Source organism: Mobula hypostoma, chromosome 15 (assembly GCF_963921235.1).
Source record: "Mobula hypostoma chromosome 15, sMobHyp1.1, whole genome shotgun sequence".
Lineage (NCBI taxonomy): Eukaryota > Metazoa > Chordata > Chondrichthyes > Myliobatiformes > Myliobatidae > Mobula > Mobula hypostoma.
This window is the reverse complement of record NC_086111.1, coordinates 13,263,330-13,284,560: the sequence shown is the minus strand read 5'-3', so window position 1 is coordinate 13,284,560 and position 21,231 is coordinate 13,263,330. Positions and strand designations below refer to the sequence as shown.

At 43.5% G+C, this 21,231-nt stretch overlaps 1 protein-coding gene across 5 annotated transcripts in view; it reads left to right on the top strand.

Annotated features, from left to right (window-relative positions):
* The window catches only part of cacna2d2a (calcium channel, voltage-dependent, alpha 2/delta subunit 2a), a 1,072,053-nt gene that overhangs the window by 518,837 nt on the left and 531,985 nt on the right, over positions 1–21,231 (top strand). For all 5 annotated transcript variants that reach the window (XM_063067752.1, XM_063067753.1, XM_063067751.1 and 2 more), the window contains exon 4: positions 5,375–5,434. In XM_063067752.1, coding sequence (XP_062923822.1) covers positions 5,375–5,434 — 60 coding nt within the window. The remainder of the gene's footprint in view (positions 1–5,374; positions 5,435–21,231) is intronic.

Below are 21,231 nucleotides of genomic sequence, written 5' to 3'. Positions count from 1 at the left end.
TGTTTTCAAAATTACAACACAGTGGTTTCTCAATCCTACTTCTTTCTGTTGCATTGAAGGTAGAAAAAATTTTCTCTCAGACAAATGAGAACAGAGGATGTTCTTACCCCTTTTGTTGAGCATTGAATTCACTTAGATTGCGAATGTTCCGAGTTCTTAAACTTCGCCACCATACTCACCAACTACGCCAATTGTTGGATTCTGACTTTTTAAACCAAGGTTCTTTGAGAAGTCAGGAAAGAGGCACAAAATTTGTTACTTCACAATCATTTTAGTAAGCGTTGATAGAGCAAAGAGAAAGATCGAAAGATAGAGGTCTACTCGTTGAAGAGAGGGAGAACTAAGATAGTACTGCCTCATGGTGCAGCTCTTTTACTGCATAGATAAGGAAAATTCCGTTCAACTTTGTCAGTAAGAGTTAACCAATGAGAAAGTTCTTTTTCATGTAATGTTGCACCAAGGGAAGCTTCCAGAACTTTACGGAATTATACCAATATTACCGCTAAGGGCCATACTGAACTTGTATATGCATACTGTGACAACTAAGAAGCATTTTAAACTGTTACATGATATAAGAGCCATTGAAATTACAAGCAGAGAATGAATTGTTAAACTTCAAAGAAAATAAGAACTGAACAGTTGGATCTAACACTCTGTAGATGCAGTCTCATCAGCATTCTGTAAAGTTCAAAGGTCCAGAAGTCCAATTTAATGTCAGAGAAATATATACAATATACATCCTGAAATGCTTTTTCTTCACAAACATCCATGAAAACAGAGAAGTGCTCCAAAGAATGAACGACAGTTAAACATAAGAACCCTCAAGAAACCACCCCCCCCCCGGCTCTCCCCTCCTGTGTGTAAGCGTCAGCGAGCAACAATCCCCCCTCCCCCCACCAGCAAAAAGAAACAAGCATTGGCACTGCCACTGAACACTCAAGTGTGAACAAAGCAACAGCAAAGACACAGACTTGCAGTTACCCCAAAGGCTTTGCATTTCACCCAGTATTCGACATACCACAGGTTCTCTCTCTCCCTAATAAGGGAGAAGGTGGTGTCTCCGTTTTCCCAGCGAGTGTGGAGACATAACAAACAACTCACTGGTTTACAATGTTAAAAGTCCGTTATGTCGCTTTTTTCGAGCTCTGTGTCTGAAGATCACAAAGATCCCAGGTCTTCGGGCCCACAGCAGTAGACTTTCTGACTCCCCCGATGACACAGGGGTCTCCTGCCATGACACTGAACCTCGATCCGCCTGTCTCCAGAGCCCCGAGATCTTAGACTTCCGAATCCGAGCCAGACTCTCAGTACGAACGCTTGGCGTGCCGAACAACAGCCAGTCCTGAAACCCTGAGAATGGGTCCCATTCTGGCAAAGAACCGAAGTCAGCATGTAACTCCAGGTCAGGGTCTTCAAAAGAACCCTGAAAGGGAAAAATAAAGATATTAAAGATGGAAATAGAGTTCTTTCCGAAGATGGAAGCTAAGGAGTCACCGCTTAGCACCATCTTAATTTTGTTCCGCCTCCCTTCTCTGTAGCAATACTTCTGTGTTCTGTCAGAAAATGATCACTGTGGACAGTTTAAGAGAAAGAGGTATAGATCGGTCCAGACTGGAGCCTTGAAATTAAAATTAAACTGAAGGGAGCATACAGAAATTGTACTAAAAGGTTTGTCAGTGGATAAGAAATGAGAATTCAAAATTCTCGGCAAGGACACATTCTGGTAACAGAAGTTTTCCATGTAATTGAGGGAGTTAGGCTGATGATTACATTAAAATAAGTAACCCATAGTTTTGCCAGGAATGCATGCTTGAGGTATTGGAGTTCTACTGGAAGCAACCATTTTATTTATTTTATTAACTTGGAGATACTGCATGGTAACAGGCCGCTCCGGCCAAGCAAACCTCACCACCCAATTACACCCATGTGACCAATTAACCTACTAGCTCCTACATCTTTGGAATGAGGGAGGAAACCCATGCTGTCATGGGGAAAATGTAGAAATTCCTTACAGACGGTGAAATTGAATCTGGGTCGCTGGCGCAGTAATAGTGTTACGCTAACCGCTACACTATCATCCTGCCCCAAATGAATGAACGCTGAGGAATGATGGCATCCATCCGTCTATCCACTACACCACACATCACAACAACCATTTGACACAATGACAGGGGGAGAAAGTATTTAAGAGTAAAAGTTAATGTAGATCTTATAAAGACAATGTCAGGCAAACATATGACAGAAACTAGAAGAAATAGCCCAGACTCTTAAGAATATTTTATGTCTGTCATCTGCAGAAAATGAATGGAGGAGGACTGGGGTCTGAGAACTGTAAGGAATCCAAAAGATATCACTAAAGAACAGTAGTAAAATTCTGTCTGAGCCGGAAAGGAGGTGTCTGCAGACATGGCGGGGGCATTTGCTATGCTATTTCTAAATTCTCCAGATTTTGCAAGACATCCAGCTGATTTAAATGCCTCTGGCAGGATGAGAAACATAGAAACATAGAAACATAGAGGATATAATTGTCTGAACAGAGTTAGCCTGGCATCATTTGTCAGCAAGAGTGCTGGAATCCATCATTAAGGAAGACATAACTGGGCATGTCAGCATCGAATAAGGACCTGACTTTGATACTCGAGATCACTTTATCCGATGCTCGAGATCAAATGGGGAAAGTGAGTTGTGAGGAGGACACAAGAGAGTGCTGAGCAAAGGGGTAAGAAGGTGGCACAATGTGTAATTGTGAGGGGACCCCTTTGGGAGAAAGAATAGGACACTAGAATACTCTGGTGCACAGAGGGATCCGGGTGTTTTCATTCTCATTCAGTGATTACGCAGGCAGCGAGAAAGGCAAAAAAGGACGTTGGCCTTTACAATACTGTACATGGGCTGGAATAACAAGATCCTGCTGAGGATTTGATGACACCATATTTGGAGTGCTGGTTGCATTTGAGACTTCTGTACCCAAATAAGGAATTCCCCATCTTGGACGTGGTGCAGTTTCAGTTCCCAAGACTAACTCCGAGGATGAGGGTTCCAGCAGCGTCTTACAGTTGAGACATTAAATCTGTTTTCTTTTTCACAACCTTGCGCTTCCTGTTTTTACTCAGAATGAGGATGTTGTTCCCTGAAGAGACATTATCGAGGATCAACTTTATTCACCGGCTACATTTACATGTGTTGGGAATTTGCTGTGGTGTGTTGGTCAGAGTGCAACATGCAACAAAAACAACATTCAACAATTATAAATAACAAAGAATCATAAAAATAACATCAGGGGTTAAAGGACGGGTATGGGATAAAATGTGGATAAATACATAACTTCCAGCATGTATTTACAATATAAACGGCATTATAAACAGCGGCTTACATTGTTTACAGTGATAGGCTAACTAGACTGGCTGATCAGATTAACTGGGAGCAGAAACTTTTAAGATGGCCTGAAGTTTTTGTTTTACTAGCCTTATAGCACTTTCCAGAAAGGAGCCTGTGGAATAGGCAGCGTGCAGGATAGATGGTGAGTACAAATGATGTTCCTGCCCACTTCTTTGTCCTGGACACACACGATCTTGCCGTGGTGGTAGACTGCAGCCAATGTCCTTCTCTGCTGACCTGACATTTCACTGTAGGTTTTATGTATTGTGAGAGGGCCAAAGCAGATGGTAATGTCTGATGTTCCCTTTGACCTCTGGAGTTTGGAATAGGGACAGGAGAACTCATTGAAAGCTGAGGGTGGAGATGTGGCCCAGGTTGGTCATTGAAAGCTGAAGGTAGAATATATGCTGAAAGGGTGGAGATGTGGCTTAGGTTGGTCATTGAAAGCTGAGCTTTATGCAGACATTTTGTACCTCAGAGAGCAGTGGTCATTCTGTCATTAAGCACGTTGACACAGCTCAGCACATCATGGAAACCAGCCTCCCCTCCATGAATACTTCTCGCCGCCTCTGTAAAGCAACCAACACGATCAAAGACCCCACCCTACCGTTATAAGATTACTGAATGAGCTGTTGATCTCACAATATCTCACAATATACTTTGCCATGGCCTTGCACCCTGTTCTCCAGTTGCGTTGCACTTTCTGTGTAACTCGGTATATTGTGATTGTGGAACTGTATAACTCCACGTAACTCTGCATTTTGTTGTTTTTTTAGATTGCCTCAACACACCACTATAATGAAATCTTTCTGGATGACATGCAAAACAAAGTTTCTCACTGTATCTTGACAATAATAAACCAACTTATTACTTTATATTCAAGGCTGAGTTCCACAGAATGTTGGGATCTGTGGATCAGAGGTCCTGTGGGACAGTGGATTTGGCACACGATATTGAAGGGCAGAGCATGCTCACACTGAGTGACTTGTTGCTCCTATTTTTATGTTTCGATTGGCTCTTTGGTGAAGTATGTCCCCAACTCGTTGCTTTAATATAGACCATAGAACAGCACAATACAGTACAGGTCCTTTGGCCCACAAAGTTGTGCTGTTGTATATAAACCTCCGCCATCATCAATCTAACCCTTTCCTCCTACACACTCCATAATCATTCATTTTTCATTCATCCTTGCACCCAAGAGTCTCTTAATTGTCCCTAATGTCTCAGCCTCAACCACCATCCCTAGCAATACATTCCAGGCACCCTGCCACTAATGTGTAAAAAGCCTGCCCCTGTAATCTCACCTAATCTTTCCTCAACTCACCTTGAAGGATGCCCTTTGGAATTAGCCATCTGTACCCTTGGAAAAAGATGCTGCCTGTATTCTCTATCTATGCTGCTTATGATCTTATACACCTCTGTCTGTGACTCTTATAATTTTATAACATTTTACAAGTTGGCTCCTTCGCTCCAAAGAAACAAGCCCTAGTTTATTCAACCACTCTTCATAAGACATGGCCTATAATCCAGACAACAGAGTAGAGGACATGATAACTCTCTTCTGCCCTCCCCTCCCCTCCCCCTCCCCCTCCCACATATCCAAGTATAATGAAACAACTAGAGCTGAACGCAACTACTCCGAGTGTAGTCTAACCAGAGGTTTATAGAGTTGTAAATTACCTGGCGGCTCTTGAACTCAATCTCTTGACTAATGAAGGCCAACACACCACAGGCCTTCATAACCACCCTCTCAACTTGCATGGCAGCTTTGAGGGATCCATGGACTTGGTCTTTAGGTAACAGGGTTATCTAAAATATTTCGGGATATCAACGTGAGACCATCCTTATTTTCAGACTATCTTTGTAGCTGGAGTGCCCACTTGTTGTGGCAAGGCTTTGCTCTGGAATTGCCTTGTTTGTCGTTAGCCCTCTGAGTGTCTAGAGTTTCTGTTTCCCTGCAGCATACTCTCTAATTCCTATTTCTGTTTTCCTCCAGAGACTGGCCAAGGCTGCAGAGCAGTTTCAGAAGGAGCATCGTTGGCAAGACGATATTAAGGTATGACTGTTGCAATTTTATCAGTTGCTATAAAGGAACTGTATCCTCTCATTCACCCAAGGAGCTATCTCCTTCCTCACACCTGAGAGGTTTGCTTTTCACTTTGGTTGGATGTGAAGATACTGTTGCAGAGCAGAATTATGTGGTATTACATGGAACCAGGAACAAACATGGTGCAATAGATCGATCTTTCATGAGAATGAAATGGCTCATTTGTTCTGAGAATGTGTGGTGACTGGCATGTTTCCTGGCATTTTTCATGTTCCCTTGTGCTTGTTGGCATTTGTCAGTTGAAGTTGTTGCTTTAAGGGTCAATTGTTTTCTGTGAAGCTGTAGATCATCACACTGTTTACTACACAGACTGGGAGCTACAGACATTTCTTGTGTGGAAAAACTAAAAATCTGAGTTACAGGATTGTTTCTGTATAAATATCAAATGCACATTGCACTTAGGTGATCTGGGATCAATGATTGAGCCGAACACTTACTATCACTGAACTTTGCTAATCCCTTTCAAGCCTCTTAAATTGTTCCATAGAGTTATATATTACAGAAACAGGCCCTTCAGCCCAGCTCATCCATGCTGACCCAGAGGACTATACAAACTAGTCCCATTTGCCTGTATTTGACCATAACCTTTCTTGTCGATGTACCTGCTCAACATTGTAACTGCACCCAGCTCTCCAGCTTCCTCTAGTAGCTTGTTCCATATATATTCCAGCCTCCGTGTTGAAGAAGTTTCTCTCAGATTCCTTATAAATCTTTCCCCTCTTACTTTATGTCTACATTCTTTATTTTTAGACTCCCTTACTTTGATCATCCAACTTACCTACACCCCTCAGCCTCTTATGGTCCAAGGAAAACAGTCCCAGCCTATCCAGCATCTCCTAGAATGGTTGGGGGGTGGGAATCAAATTAAAGAGACTAGGAGAGAGGAGGTTAGTTCACAACAGGGGGATGGGAACAAGTGCAGAGAGACAGAGGGGTGTAAAATGAGGGTAGAAGCAAAAAGTAGTAAGGTGAAAAGTAAAAGTGGCAGGCTGGCAAATCCAGGGCAAAAATCAAACAGGGCCACTTTTCAACATAATTGTATAAGGGCTAAGAGTGTTGTAAAGGTGAGCCTGAAGGCTTTGTGTGTCAGTGCAAGGAGCATTTGTAACAAGGTGGATGAATTAAAACTGCAGATTGTTATTAATGAATATGATATAGTTGGGATCGCAGAGACATGGCTCCAGGGTGACCAGGGATGGGAGCTCAACATTCAGGGATACTCAATATTCAGGAGGGATAGACATGAAAGAAAAGGAGGTGGGGTAGCATTGCTGGTTAGAGAGGAGATTAACGCAATAGAAAGGAAGGACATTAGCCGGGAGGATGTGGAATCGATATGGGTAGAGCTGCATAACACTAAGGGGCAGAAAACGCTGGTGGGAGTTGTGTACAGGCTACCTAACAGTAGTAGTGAGGTTGGGGATGGTATTAAACAGGAAATTAGAAATGTGTGCAATAAAGGAACAGCAGTTTTAATGGGTGACTTCAATCTACATATAGATTGGGTGAACCAAATTGGTAAGGGTGCTGAGAAAGAGGATTTCTTGGAATGTATGCGGGATGGTTTTTTGAACCAACATGTCGAGGAACCAACTAGAGAGCAGGCTATTCCAGACTGGGTACTGAGCAATGAGGAAGGGTTAATTAGCAATCTTGTCGTGAGAGGCCCCTTGGGTAAGAGTGACCATAATATGGTGGAATTCTTCATTAAGATGGAAAGTGACATAGTTAATTCAGAAACAAAGGTTCTGAACTTAAAGAAGGGTAACTTTGAAGGTATGAGACGTGAATTAGCTAAGATAGACTGGCAAATGACACTTAAAGGGTTGACGGTGGATATGCAATGGCAAGCATTTAAAGGTTGCATGGATGAACTACAACAATTGTTCATCCCAGTTTGGCAAAAGAATAAATCAAGGAAGGTAGTGCACCCGTGGCTGACAAGGGAAAATTAGGGATAGTATCAATTCCAAAGAAGAAGCATACAAATTAGCCAGAAAAAGTGGCTCGCCTGAGGACTGGGAGAAATTCAGAGTCCAGCAGAGGAGGACAAAGGGATTAATTAGGAAGGGGAAAAAAGATTATGAGAGGAAACTGGTAGGGAACATAAAAACTGACTGTAAAAGCTTTTATAGATATGTGAAAAGAAAAAGATTGGCTAAGACAAATGTAGGTCCCCTACAGACAGAAACAGGTGAATTGATTATGGGGAGCAAGGACATGGCAGACCAATTGAATAACTACTTTGGTTCTGTCTTCACTAAGGAGGACATAAATAATCTTCCGGAAATAGTAGGGGACAGAGGGTCCAGTGAGATGGAGGAACTGAGGGACATACATGTTAGTAGGGAAGTGGTGTTAGGTAAATTGAAGGGATTAAAGGCAGATAAATCCCCAAGGCCAGATGGTCTGCATCCCAGAGTGCTTAAGGAAGTAGCCCAAGAAATAGTGGATGCATTAGTGATAATTTTTCAAAACTCTTTAGATTCTGGACTAGTTCCTGAGGATTGGAGGGTGGCTAATGTAACCCCACTTTTTAAAAAAGGAGGGAGAGAGAAACCGGGGAATTATAGACCGGTTAGCCTGACATCAGTGGTGGGGAAAATGCTAGAGTCAGTTATCAAAGATGTGATAACAGCACATTTGGAAAGCGGTGAAATCATCGGACAAAGTCAGCATGGATTTATGAAAGGAAAATCATGTCTGATGAATATCATAGAATTTTTTGAGGATGTAACTAGTAGAGTGGATAGGGGAGAACCAGTGGATGTGGAATATTTGGATTTTCAAAAGGCTTTTGACAAGGTCCCACACAGGAGATTAGTATGCAAACTTAAAGCACACGGTATTGGGGGTAAGGTATTGATGTGGATAGAGAATTGGTTGGCAGACAGGAAGCAAAGAGTGGGAATAAACGGGACTTTTCAGAATGGCAGGCAGTGACTAGTGGGGTACCGCAAGGCTCAGTGCTGGAACCCCAGTTGTTTACAATATATATTAATGACTTAGATGAGGGAATTAAATGCAGCATCTCCAAGTCTGCGGATGACACGAAGCTGGGCGGCAGTGTTAGCTGTGAGGAGGATGCTAAGAGGATGCAGGGTGACTTGGATAGGTTAGGTGAGTGGGCAAATTCATGGCAGATGCAATTTAATGTGGATAAATGTGAGGTTATCCACTTTGGTGGCAAAAACAGGAAAACAGATTATTATCTGAATGGAGGCCTATTAGGAAAAGGGGAGGTGCAACGAGACCTGGGTGTCATTATACACCAGTCATTGAAAGTGGGCATGCAGATACAGCAGGCAGTGAAAAAGGCGAATGGTATGCTGGCATTCATAGCGAGAGGATTCGAGTACAGGAGCAGGGAGTTACTACTGCAGTTGTACAAGGCCTTGGTGAGACCACACCTGGAGTATTGCGTGCAGTTTTGGTCCCCTAATCCGAGGAAGGACATCCTTGCCATAGAGGGAGTACAAAGAAGATTCACCAGATTGATTCCTGGGATGGCAGGACTTTCATATGATGAAAGACTGGATCGACTGGGCTTATACTCATTGGAATTTAGGAGATTGAGGGTGGATCTTATTGAAACATATAAAATCCAAAGGGATTGGACAGGCTAGATGCAGGAAGATTGTTCCCGATGTTGGGGAAGTCCAGAACGAGGGGTCACAGTTTGAGGATAAAGGGGAAGCCTTTTAGGACCGAGATGAGGGAAAAAGTCTTCACACAGAGAGTGGTGAATCTGTGGAATTTTCTGCCACAGGAAACAGTTGAGGCCAGTTCATTGGCTATATTCAGGAGGGAGTTAGATATGGCCCTTGTGGTTAAAGGGATCAGGGGGTATGGAGGGAAGGCTGGTACAGGGTTCTGAGTTGGATGATCAACCATGATCATACTGAATGGCGGTGCAGGCTGAAAGGGCCGAATGGCCTACTCCTGCACCTATTTTCTATGTCTCTGTTTCTATGTTTCTAACTCAAGTCCTCCAGTCCCAGTAAAGTCCTGGTGAAATTTTCCTGTGTCTTTTCCAACTTAATGACGTCATTCCTGAAGCTGGAGAAGTGGAACTGCGCACGATACTCCAGGTGTTGACTCAACAACTTACGGTTGTAGCATAACATCCCAACTCCCGTAGTCAGTGGTACTGACCAATAATGGCGTGTATGCCATTGCCTCCTTCCCCACACCGTCTGCCTGTGTCACCACTTTCAGGGAACTATGTACCTGTATCTCTAAGTTTTTCCACTATTAAAAAGACAGGGGCCAGTTGTTGCTGTCATCCCTTAGAGGTGATTCACAAACCTGTAACGTTATTTAACATCGTCTAACAAAGGTATGAAAATGACAATCAACCCCACCAAATATCACACTCAGCATGTTCCATGAGCATGCACATGTATCGTATATTGCTCAATTTACAAAGGGATGGGTTCAGTAAAATTTTATTTACAGTATTAAAAAGTTTGATAAAAGGGAGAGATTGATTTTAGAGTAGATTAAAAGGTTGGCACAACATCGTGGGCTAAGGACCTGTATTGTGCTGTAATGTTCCATGTTCTAAAAAGCCAAGTACCAAATCTTGTACAATGTATTCCCATGCATGGAGATTGTTGTGCAATATGTATCAGTGAACAGTTTTAAGTCAGGAATATGCACAGCAAACAATGCAAGTTCGTAAACTGAATGTTTGCAAATTGAATGCAAAGAATAATGTACATTCAGAGCAAAACTGTTCAGACATTAAAATGGCACCATGGGCAAAACACCGGTGATTCTGCAGAAGGGATCTGAAACACCAAACAAGTGGGTGATGTCCTCATCCATGTGATTTATCACAGATAGGATACCACATTCTGGAATTTTTCTGCTCACTAGAGTTTGTGGATTATTTCACATTGAAAGTCATCCAAGAAATTTTTCTCCCCAATTTATTGTGAACTCATACATGTGCTTGTAAAATTATCCAACATAGAGAGGTCATGATCAAAAATGTTTGAATTGTGATGAAGACCCTATAGTGCAGAAACCTATTGCTTCCCAGTTTTTTAATGGAAAGTGAGCTGTCATAAAACATGTTGGAGATAGTTGGTCAGACAACATCTGCAGAGAGAAGAAAAGGGTTAACATTTTAAATCAAAGTTCCTTCATCTCAACTCTGTTTCTTTTCCCAAAGATGTTGCCTGACATTGAGAGTTTCTAGACATCTGAAATAAAAACATCAGACAGCTAGTTTTGCAGTTTTTTGATTTTTTTGTGGAGTGTTTAAGGTTGAAGAGTATAAGGATGAATATATGGAGAGACCAAATGTGGGCACAGCAAGTGGAGATAGGGATCAGAGACAAAAAATCTGCAGGAATACATTCTACCAAGATGAGAAACTTGACAAAATGGCACTGGAACAAAAAAAGGACATAGTGGAACTGCTGAACAGCATCAGAGAGAAACAAAATGAATGTTTCTAGTTGTTGACCTTAGATTGAAACTGGGAAGAGGTGAGAAGTGGATAGTTTTGAGAGTGCAATGTAAGGTGGGGTGGGGAGGAGAGAATAGAAGGCAAGTCAGAGGAAGGAGGGCAGCAGAGCTTGAAGGGCAAACGAGTAGATGGTGCGAGGTGAAAGAGGATGGTAATGGAACTAAAACTCAGAGTAAATTTATTATCAAAGTACATATATGTCACCATATACAACTCTTAAGATTCGTTTTCTTACAGGCATACTCAGCAAATCTATAGAATAATAACCACGACAGAACCATTGGATGACCATCCAACTTGGGTGTTCAACCAGAGTGCAAAAGACAACAAACGCAATAGAAAGGAAGGACATAAGCCGGGAAGATGTGGAATCGATATGGGTAGAGCTGCGTAACACTAAGGGGCAGAAGACGCTGGTGGGAGTTGTGTACAGGCCACCTAACAGTAGTAGTGAGGTCGGAGATGGTATTAAACAGGAAATTAGAAATGTGTGCAATAAAGGAACAGCAGTTATAATGGGTGACTTCAATCTACATGTAGACTGGGTGAACCAAATTGGTAAAGGTGCTGAGGAAGAGGATTTCTTGGAATGTATGCGGGATGGTTTTTTGAACCAACATGTCGAGGAACCGACCAGAGAGCAGGCTATTCTGGACTGGGTTTTGAGCAATGAGGAAGGGTTAATTAGCGATCTTGTCGTGAGAGGCCCCTTGGGTAAGAGTGACCATAATATGGTGGAATTCTTCATTAACATGGAGAGTGACGTAGTTAATTCAGAAACAAAGGTTCTGAACTTAAAGAGGGGTAACTTTGAAGGTATGAGACGTGAATTAGCTAAGATAGACTGGCAAATGACACTTCAAGGATTGACGGTGGATATGCAATGGCAGGCATTTAAAGGTTGCATGGATGAACTACAACAATTGTTCATCCCAGTTTGGCAAAAGAATAAATCAAGGAAGGTAGTGCACCCGTGGCTGACAAGAGAAATTAGGGATAGTATCAATTCCAAAGAAGTAGCATACAAATTAGCCAGAGAAAGTGGCTCACCTGAGGACTGGGAGAAATTCAGAGTTCAGCAGAGGAGGACAAAGGGCTTAATTAGGAAGGGGAAAAAAGATTATGAGAGAAAACTGGCAGAGAACATAAAAACAGACTGTAAAAGCTTTTATAGATATGTAAAAAGGAAAAGACTGATAAAGACAAATGTAGGTCCCCTGCAAACAGAAACAGGTGAATTGATTATGGGGAGCAAGGACATGGCAGACCAATTGAATAATTACTTTGGTTCTGTCTTCACTAAGGAGGACATAAATAATCTTCCAGAAATAGTAAGGGACAGAGGGTCCAGTGAGATGGAGGAACTGAGCGAAATACATGTTAGTAGGGAAGTGGTGTTAGGTAAATTGAAGGGATTGAAGGCAGATAAATCCCCAGGGCCAGATGGTCTGCATCCCAGAGTGCTTAAGGAAGTGGCCCAAGAAATAGTGGATGCATTAGTGATAATTTTTCAAAACTCGTTAGATTCTGGACTAGTTCCTGAGGATTGGAGGGTGGCTAATGTAACCCCACTTTTTAAAAAAGGAGGGAGAGAGAAACCGGGGAATTATAGGCCGGTTAGCCTAACGTCGGTGGTGGGGAAACTGCTGGAGTCAGTTATCAAGGATGTGATAACAGCACATTTGGAAAGCGGTGAAATGATCGGACAAAGTCAGCATGGATTTGTGAAAGGAAAATCATGTCTGACGAATCTCATAGAATTTTTTGAGGATGTAACTAGTAGAGTGGATAGGGGAGAACCAGTGGATGTGGTATATTTGGATTTTCAAAAGGCTTTTGACAAGGTCCCACACAGGAGATTAGTGTGCAAACTTAAAGCACACGGTATTGGGGGTAAGGTATTGGTGTGGGTGGAGAATTGGTTAGCAGACAGGAAGCAAAGAGTGGGAATAAACGGGACCTTTTCAGAATGGCAGGCGGTGACTAGTGGGGTACCGCAAGGCTCAGTGCTGGGACCCCAGTTGTTTACAATATATATTAATGACTTGGATGAGGGAATTAAATGCAGCATCTCCAAGTTTGCAGATGACACAAAGCTGGGTGGCAGTGTTAGCAGTGAGGAGGATGCTAAGAGGATGCAGGGTGACTTGGATAGGTTGGGTGAGTGGGCAAACTCATGGCAGATGCAATTTAATGTGGATAAATGTGAAGTTATCCACTTTGGTGGCAAAAATAGGAAAACAGATTATTATCTGAATGGTGGCCGATTAGGAAAAGGGGAGGTGCAACGAGACCTGGGTGTCATTATACACCAGTTATTGAAAGTGGGCATGCAGGTACAGCAGGCGGTGAAAAAGGCGAACGGTATGCTGGCATTTATAGCGAGAGGATTCGAGTACAGGAGCAGGGAGGTACTACTGCAGTTGTACAAGGCCTTGGTGAGACCACACCTGGAGTATTGTGTGCAGTTTTGGTCCCCTAATCTGAGGAAAGACATCTTTGCCATAGAGGGAGTACAAAGAAGGTTCACCAGATTGATTCCTGGGATGGCAGGTCTTTCATATGAAGAAAGACTGGATGAACTGGGCTTGTACTCGTTGGAATTTAGAAGATTGAGGGGGGATCTGATTGAAACGTATAAGATCCTAAAGGGATTGGACAGGCTAGATGCGGGAAGATTGTTCCCGATGTTGGGGAGGTCTAGAACGAGGGGTCACAGTTTGAGGATAGAGGGGAAGCCTTTTAGGACCGAGGTTAGGAAAAACTTCTTCACACAGAGAGTGGTGAATCTGTGGAATTCTCTGCCACAGCAAACTGTTGAGGCCAGTTCATTAGCTATGTTTAAAAGGAAGTTAGATATGGCCCTTGTGGCTACAGGGGTCAGGGGGTATGGAGGGAAGGCTGGGTTCTGAGTTGGATGATCAGCCATGATCATAATAAATGGCGGTGCAGGCTCGAAGGGCCGAATGGCCTACTCCTGCACCTATTTTCTATGTTTCTATGTTTCTAAACTGTGCAAATACAAAAAGAAAGAAATGGTAACAATAAATAAATAATCAATAAATATTGAAAACATGAGATGAAGAGTGCTTGAAAGTGAGTTCTTTGGTTGTGGGAATGTTTTAACGGTGGGGCAAGTGAAATTATGGCCTTTGGCTCAAGAGCCTGATGGTTGAGGGTTGGTAACTGTTCCTGAATCTGGTGGTGTAAGTTCTGAGGCCCCTGTACCTCCTTCCTAATGGCAGCAGTGAGAAGGGCCAAAGGGCTTGTTTCTGTGCTGTACTTCTCTGTGACTCTGTGACTCTAAGAGAACATGTCCTGGGTTGTGGGGACCCCTGCTGAGGGATGCTGCTGCCCTGTGACTGTGTTTCATGTAGATATGTTCAATGGTTGGGAGGACTTTACCCTTGATGAACTGGGCCCAATCTGCTACTCTTTCTAGAATTTTCCATCTAAGGGCCTTGGTGTTTCCATATCAGGCTGTGATACATCCAGTCAATGTACTCTGCACTATATATAGAACATAGAAATCTACAGTACATTACAGGCCTTTGCCCACAATGTTATGCCAACCATGTAACCTACTCTAGAAACTGCCTAGAATTTCCCTAACGCATAGCCCTCCATTTTTCCAAGCTCCATGTAGCTATCTAAGAGTTTCTTAAAAGACCCTATTGTATCTGCCTCCACCGTCGCAGGCTGTGCATTCCATGCACCCACAATGCCTCTCATCATCTTATACAGCTCTATCAGGTCACCTCTCATCTTCCATCACTCCAAGAAGAAAAGGCTAAGTTCATTCAACTTATTCTCATAAGGCACGCTCTCCAATCCAGGCAACATCCTTATAAACCTCCTCTGCATGCTTTCTACAGTATCAACATCCTTCCTGTAGTGAGGTGACCAGAACTGAACACAGTACTCCAAGTGGGGTCTAACTTAAGGTCTTATAAGGCAGAAGGCGGGAGGAGAAGATTGTGGTGTGACGCAGCGCACGCGGCCTCTCCGATGATGAATATCTGTTATCTGTCAAGTAGGGTGCCAGGCACAATTCTGATTTGATGGATGCAGATGTGAGAGCACAGAGGAACATCTGGTAAAACTTCTGAAATGCCTGTTTTGCTGCTGCCGCTACTGTAGGATCCAAAATCTCCAGAGAGGAAGGCCCCAAATCCTCAGCTTTGCTTGTTGCTTGGCGGCTGGGGCCAGGGTTGAAGTGCTTGGCAGAGATGATGCTCGGTGCTTGGTGTCGGAGGGCTGGTCGGAGGCTCGAAGTTTTCGGACGGACTCAGAGTCGGACTGTGGTCGGGTGCTTCCAGGATGCTGCATCAACAAGTTTGCGGCACTGGAAGCTCATGGCAGGGAGAGTTTTATGTTGGGGCTATTGGGACTTTGAGACTTTTTTTTACTGTGCCCATGGTCTGCTCTTATCAAATTACAGTATTGCTTTGCACTGTTGTAACTATATGTTATAATTATGTGGTTTTTGTTAGTTTTAGTCTTGGTCTGTCTTGTGTTTCTGTGATATCATACTAGAGGAATATTGTATCATTTTTAATGCATGCATTTCTAAATGACAATACACGAGGGCTGAGTGTCTTCATAATCTAGTCTAATCTAATATAGCTGTAGCATTACCTCACAACTCTTGAATTCAGTCCCACGGTTGATGAAAGCCAATACACCACACACCTTCTTAACAACACTGTCAACCTGCGCAGTAGCTTTGAGTGACCTATGGATATGGACTCCAAGATCTCACTGATCCTCCACACTACCAAGAGTCTTAACATTAATATTATATTCTATCTTCAAATTTGACCTACCGAAATGAACTACTTCACACTTATCTGGGCTAAACTCCATCTGTCATTTCCCAGCCCAGTTCTGCATCCTGTTATGTCCTGCTGTGATCTCTGACAACCCTCCAGACTATCCGCAACACCCCCAACTTTTGTGTCATCAGCAAACATACTAATCCCCCCTCCTCCGCTTCTACTTCATCATTTATAAAAATCACAAAGAGGAGGGGTCCCAGAAAAGATCCCTGCGGAACACCACTGGTCATTGCCCTCCAAGCAGAATACGAACCATCTACATCCACCCTTTGCCTTCTGTGGGCAAACCAATTCTGGAACACAAAGCAAGGTCTCCTTGGATCCCATGCCTCCTTACTTTCTGAATGAGCTTTGCATGGGGAACCTTATCAAATGCCTTAATGAAATCCATATACATTACATCCACTGCTCTACCTTCATCAATGTGTTTTATCACATTAGTGCTGTTGGTCTGGCTGATGCTGCCTTGCCCAGAGAGGACAGCCCCTCATCGGTATCCAAAGGGTGTACCAATTGCTGAGGGGAATGGCTACAAGGGGACCCTGCACTGACTTCTTTCTCCCTTACCTCTCTCGTTCACCCATCTCCCTAAATTTGGCACCCTGCTCAAAAATCTTATCTAACAATTGCTCTGCCTCTTGGATGATCCTTAGTTCATCCAACTCCAGCTCCATCTTCTTAATGTGGTCCTTCAGGAGCTGGAGTTGGCTGCACTTCCCGCAGGTGTAGCTTCAGGTTCCCTGAATTCCCACATCCTACAGGAGAAGCATTCCACTGCCATGTCTGCCACCCAGCCGGCACTGTATTATGGGCAAACAAGACCAAATCAGCAAAAACAGAAGGAAAAATCTACCCTTTATCTGTTTCTTTGGCCTCAGCCTCTTGAGTCAAAGCCTCTAAGTTCCCACTCTGACTCCAGCCCCCACTCCAACAATGACTGCTCCACTAGACCCTATCTCTGTTGTATGGTTTAAAAAATAAGAAAAAAATCCACACAAGAAGAAAGACCTCACTGCATTTGGTGGTGATCTACCTGCCTTCCACTTCCACCAATGCCTCTATAGAAGTTTGTCAAAGTTTTAGTTGTCATGCTGAATCTCTACAGGAAGTAGAGGTGCTTCTGTGCTTTCTTTGTAATTGTCCTTATGTGCTAGGCCCAGGACAGGTCCTCTGAAATTATAACACTGAGGGAGCACTCCTCATGGATCTCTGGTTTCCCCCTCCTGAAGTCAATAACAACAACCTCTCACTCAATATCAGCATTAAACTCCAACTACCATCTTTCAGCCCACTCTTCTAACTGGCCCAAATCTCTCTGCAAGCTTTGAAAACCTACTTCATTATCCACAATGCCACCTATCTTAGTATCATCTGCATACTTACTAATCCAATTTACCACCCCATCATCCAGATCATTAATGTATATGACAAACAACATTGGACCCAGTACAGATCCTTGAGGCACACCACTAGTCACCGGCCTCCAACCTGACAAACAGTTATCCACCACTACTCTCTGGCATCTCCTATCCAGCCACTGTTGAATCCATTTTACTACTTCAATATTAATACCTAACGATTGAACCTTCCTAACTAACCTTCCATGTGGAACCTTGTCAAAGGCCTTACTGAAGTCCATATGGACAACATCCACCACCTTACCCTCGTCAATTTTTATAGTAACCTCTTCAAAAAATTCAATAAGATTTGTCAAACATGACCTTCCATGCACAAATCCATGTTGACTGTTCCTAATCAGACCCTATCTATCCAGATAATTATATATACCATCTTTAGGAATACTTTCCATTAATTTACCCACCACTGACGTCAAACTTATAATTGCTAGGTTTACTCTTAGAACCCTTTTTAAACAATGGAACCACATGAGCAATACGCCAATCCTCCGGCACCATCCCTGTTTCTAATGACATTTGAAATATTTCTGACAGAGCTTCTGCTATTTCTACACTAACTTCCCTCAAGGTCCTAGGGAATATCCTGTCAGGATCTGGAGACTTATCCACTTTTATATTCTTTAAAAGCGCCAGTACTTCCTCTTCTTTAATCACATAGTTTCCATATCTACCCTACTTGTTTCCCTTACCTTACATAATTCAATATCCTTCTCCTTAGTTAATACCGAAGAAATGAAATTGTTCAAAATCTCCCCCATCTCTTTTAGCTTCGCCCATAGCTGTCCACTCTGATTCTCTAAGGGACCAATTTTATTCCTCACTATCCTTTTGCTATTAATATAACTGTAGAAACCCCTTGGATTTGTTTTCACCTTACTTGCCAAAGCAATCTCATATCTTCTTTCAGCTTTTCTAATCTCTTTAAGATTCTTTTTACATTCTTTATATTCCTCGAGCACCTCACTTACTCCATGCTGCCTATATTTATTGTAGATCTCTGTCTTTTTCCAAACCAAGGTTCTGATATCCCTTGAAAACCATGGCTCTCTCAAACTTTTAACCTTTCCTTTCAACCTAACAGGAACATAAAGATTCTGTACCCTCAAAATTTCACCTTTAAATGACCTCTATTTCTCTGTTACATCCTTCCCATAAAACAAATTGTCCCAATCCACTCCTTCTAAATACTTTCACATCTCCGCAAAGTTAGCCTTTCTCCAATCAAAAATCTCAATCCTGGGTCCAGTCCTATCCTTCTCCATAATTATATTGAAACTAATGGCATTGTGATCACTGGACCCGAAGTGCTCCCCAACACATACCTCCGTCACCTGACCTATCTCATTTCCTAACATGAGATCCAACACTGCCCTTTCTCTAATTGGTACCTCTATGTATTAATGCAAAAAACTATCCTGCACACATTTTACAAACTCCAAACCTTCCAGCCCTTTTACAGAATGGGTTTCCCAGTCTATGTGTGGAAAATTAAAATCTACCACAATCACTACCTTGTACTGACTGCAAATATCTGCTATCTCCTTACAAATTTGCTCCTCCAACTCTCGCTCCCCATTAGGCTCCCCATAATAATAAGTGTTACTACACCTTTCCCATTCCTCAATTCCACCCAAATAGCCTCCTTAGACGAGCCCTCTAATCTATCCTGCCAAAGCACCGCTGTAATATTTTCTCTGACAAGCTGTGCAGCACCTCCCCCTCTAGCCCCTCCGATTCTATCACACCTGTAGCAACAAAATCCAGGAATATTTAGTTGCCAAACACACCCCTCCTGCAACCATATTTCACTAATAGCTACAACCTCATATTTCCAGGTAGCAATCCATGCTCTAAGCTCATCCACCTTTCTTACAATGCTCCTAGCATTAAAATAGATGCATTTAAGAAACTCTCCACCTCTTAGTCTCTGTTTATCCCTAATGGTGCAAACAAGTTTATTATCTTTTTCTTCCTTCTCCCCTACATCTTCGGTCTGAGCACTCCCCTTCTGTCACCTGCCTATCCTCCGTCACACACTGTCTACTAGCTTTCTCTATTTGTAAACTAACCTCCTCTCTCCTAGTCTCTTCAATTTGATTCCCACCCCCCCAACCATTCTAGTTTAAAGTCTCCCCAGTAGCCTTCGCAAATCTCCCCACCAGGATATTGGTCCCCCTAGGATTCAAGTGCAACCCGTCCTTTTTGTTCAGGTCACACCTGCCCCAAAAGAGGTCCCAGTGATCCAGAAACTTGAATCTCTGCCTCCTGCTCCAATCCCTCAGCCACGCATTTATCCTCCACCTGTTTCCATTCCTCCTCTCACTGTCGCGTGGCACAGGCAGTAATCCGGACAAGTGTCTAGAAATGTAAGACACATGACAAGTGTCTAGAAATGTAAGGGCAATCTATTTCTTGTGTTACGTACCCCGTAACTGGGTTGCCAAACCAGCAGAAATGGATCACTCATTTGGAGTCTGGATTACTAGAACTAAGAAAGTTTTATTAAAGAAACAAGCAACACAGTACTCTAATCAAAAGGATAATGAATGCAACAGTTCAGCAATGATAAACATACATGTACATAGAATTAAGATAACAGGATCAATCAAGCTCTATTGTTGTCTAGGGGTAAATGACCAGTTTCAAAGTGACGCAAAGTTCAGTTCAATTTAGTTCAGTTCAGTTCGCAGTAATCGCTGCCGTGGCGATGGACAGTGTGGGGGAAGGAGAGAGAGAGCAAAAACGAATGAATATTCAAGGCTTCCACACAGACCTTCGCAGTCAGCTTTCGGGCGAGTCCTTTGTGATGTCATCTGAGGTCACAGACCGTGACCCCTCCGTTTCCAGATGCGATCGTTTCTCTGCGGTGAACCCAGCACCCAGGCAAGGGTGGACACACACCAGGTTCCCGCCGATCGTACCTTTCCACCCTGTGCGTCTATGGCCCGGTACTTCCCACCAACTTGTGAGAGACGCACCGCTTCCAGGGTCTTGTTACCTCAGGTGTCGTGTGTCCCTTAGCGAACCTGTCCCTTTTTATCCCCCTGCTAGGGTATCGCCTGTCCATCACTTCAAACAGTTCAGGGTTCAAAGGGGGAGCCAATCTTGACAGCTCTCCTTCCTTCATTAACATCTCCAAATGCTGCTCCATTGTTTTCATTATCTCTCTCTGTCCTGAAGACAGGTGGCAAACCAACTGCTGATTCCACTGGTGCCAGCCCAGGCCAGCTACATCTTAATCTATGTGTATTCTTGTCACACCTGCAGTTCTCATTTTACCCCCTCACTGTTCAAACAGGACCAGGAAAGTGCACGTCTCTCTGCTCCACAAACTCCATAGTCAGCCTCTGTAATTTCCAGCACTTCCAGAGTAACACAACTTCTCCAGACCAAACCTGTGCTGTACCAGGCAGGAAGATCTCAGACAGCCTCGCGCTGCTGAGGGACACCATCGCCTACGTGCAGGACAGGAGGGTGAACGCCTGCCTGGTCAGCTTGGACCAGGAGAAAGCCTTCGACAGGATATCGCACACGTACATGGCGGACGTGCTCTCCAAAATGGGATTTGGGGAGGGAATCCGGAATTGGATCAGACTGCTCTACACAGACATCCGTAGTGCAGTCCAGGTTAACGGGTGGGAAACAGACAGCTTCCCCATCAGGTCTGGAGTCAGGCAGGGCTGTCCCCTCTCCCCTGTCTTGTTTGTCTGCTGCATAGAACCCTTTTGCAGAAGCCATCAGGAGGGATGAGGGCATAAGAGGGGTGACGCTGCCAGGCAGCGGAGGGACCCAAGTGAAAACCTCCCTGTACATGGACGACGTCACCGTCTTCTGCTCTGATCCGAGGTCAGTTCGCAGGTTGATTGGCACCTGCGAACAGTTCGAGCTAGCGTCGGGGGCCAGGGTCAACCGCACGAAGAGCGAAGCCATGCTCTTCGGCAACTGGCCCGACCGATCCAGCGTCCCCTTCACCATCAGGTCTGACCACGTGAAGGTGTTGGGGATCTGGTT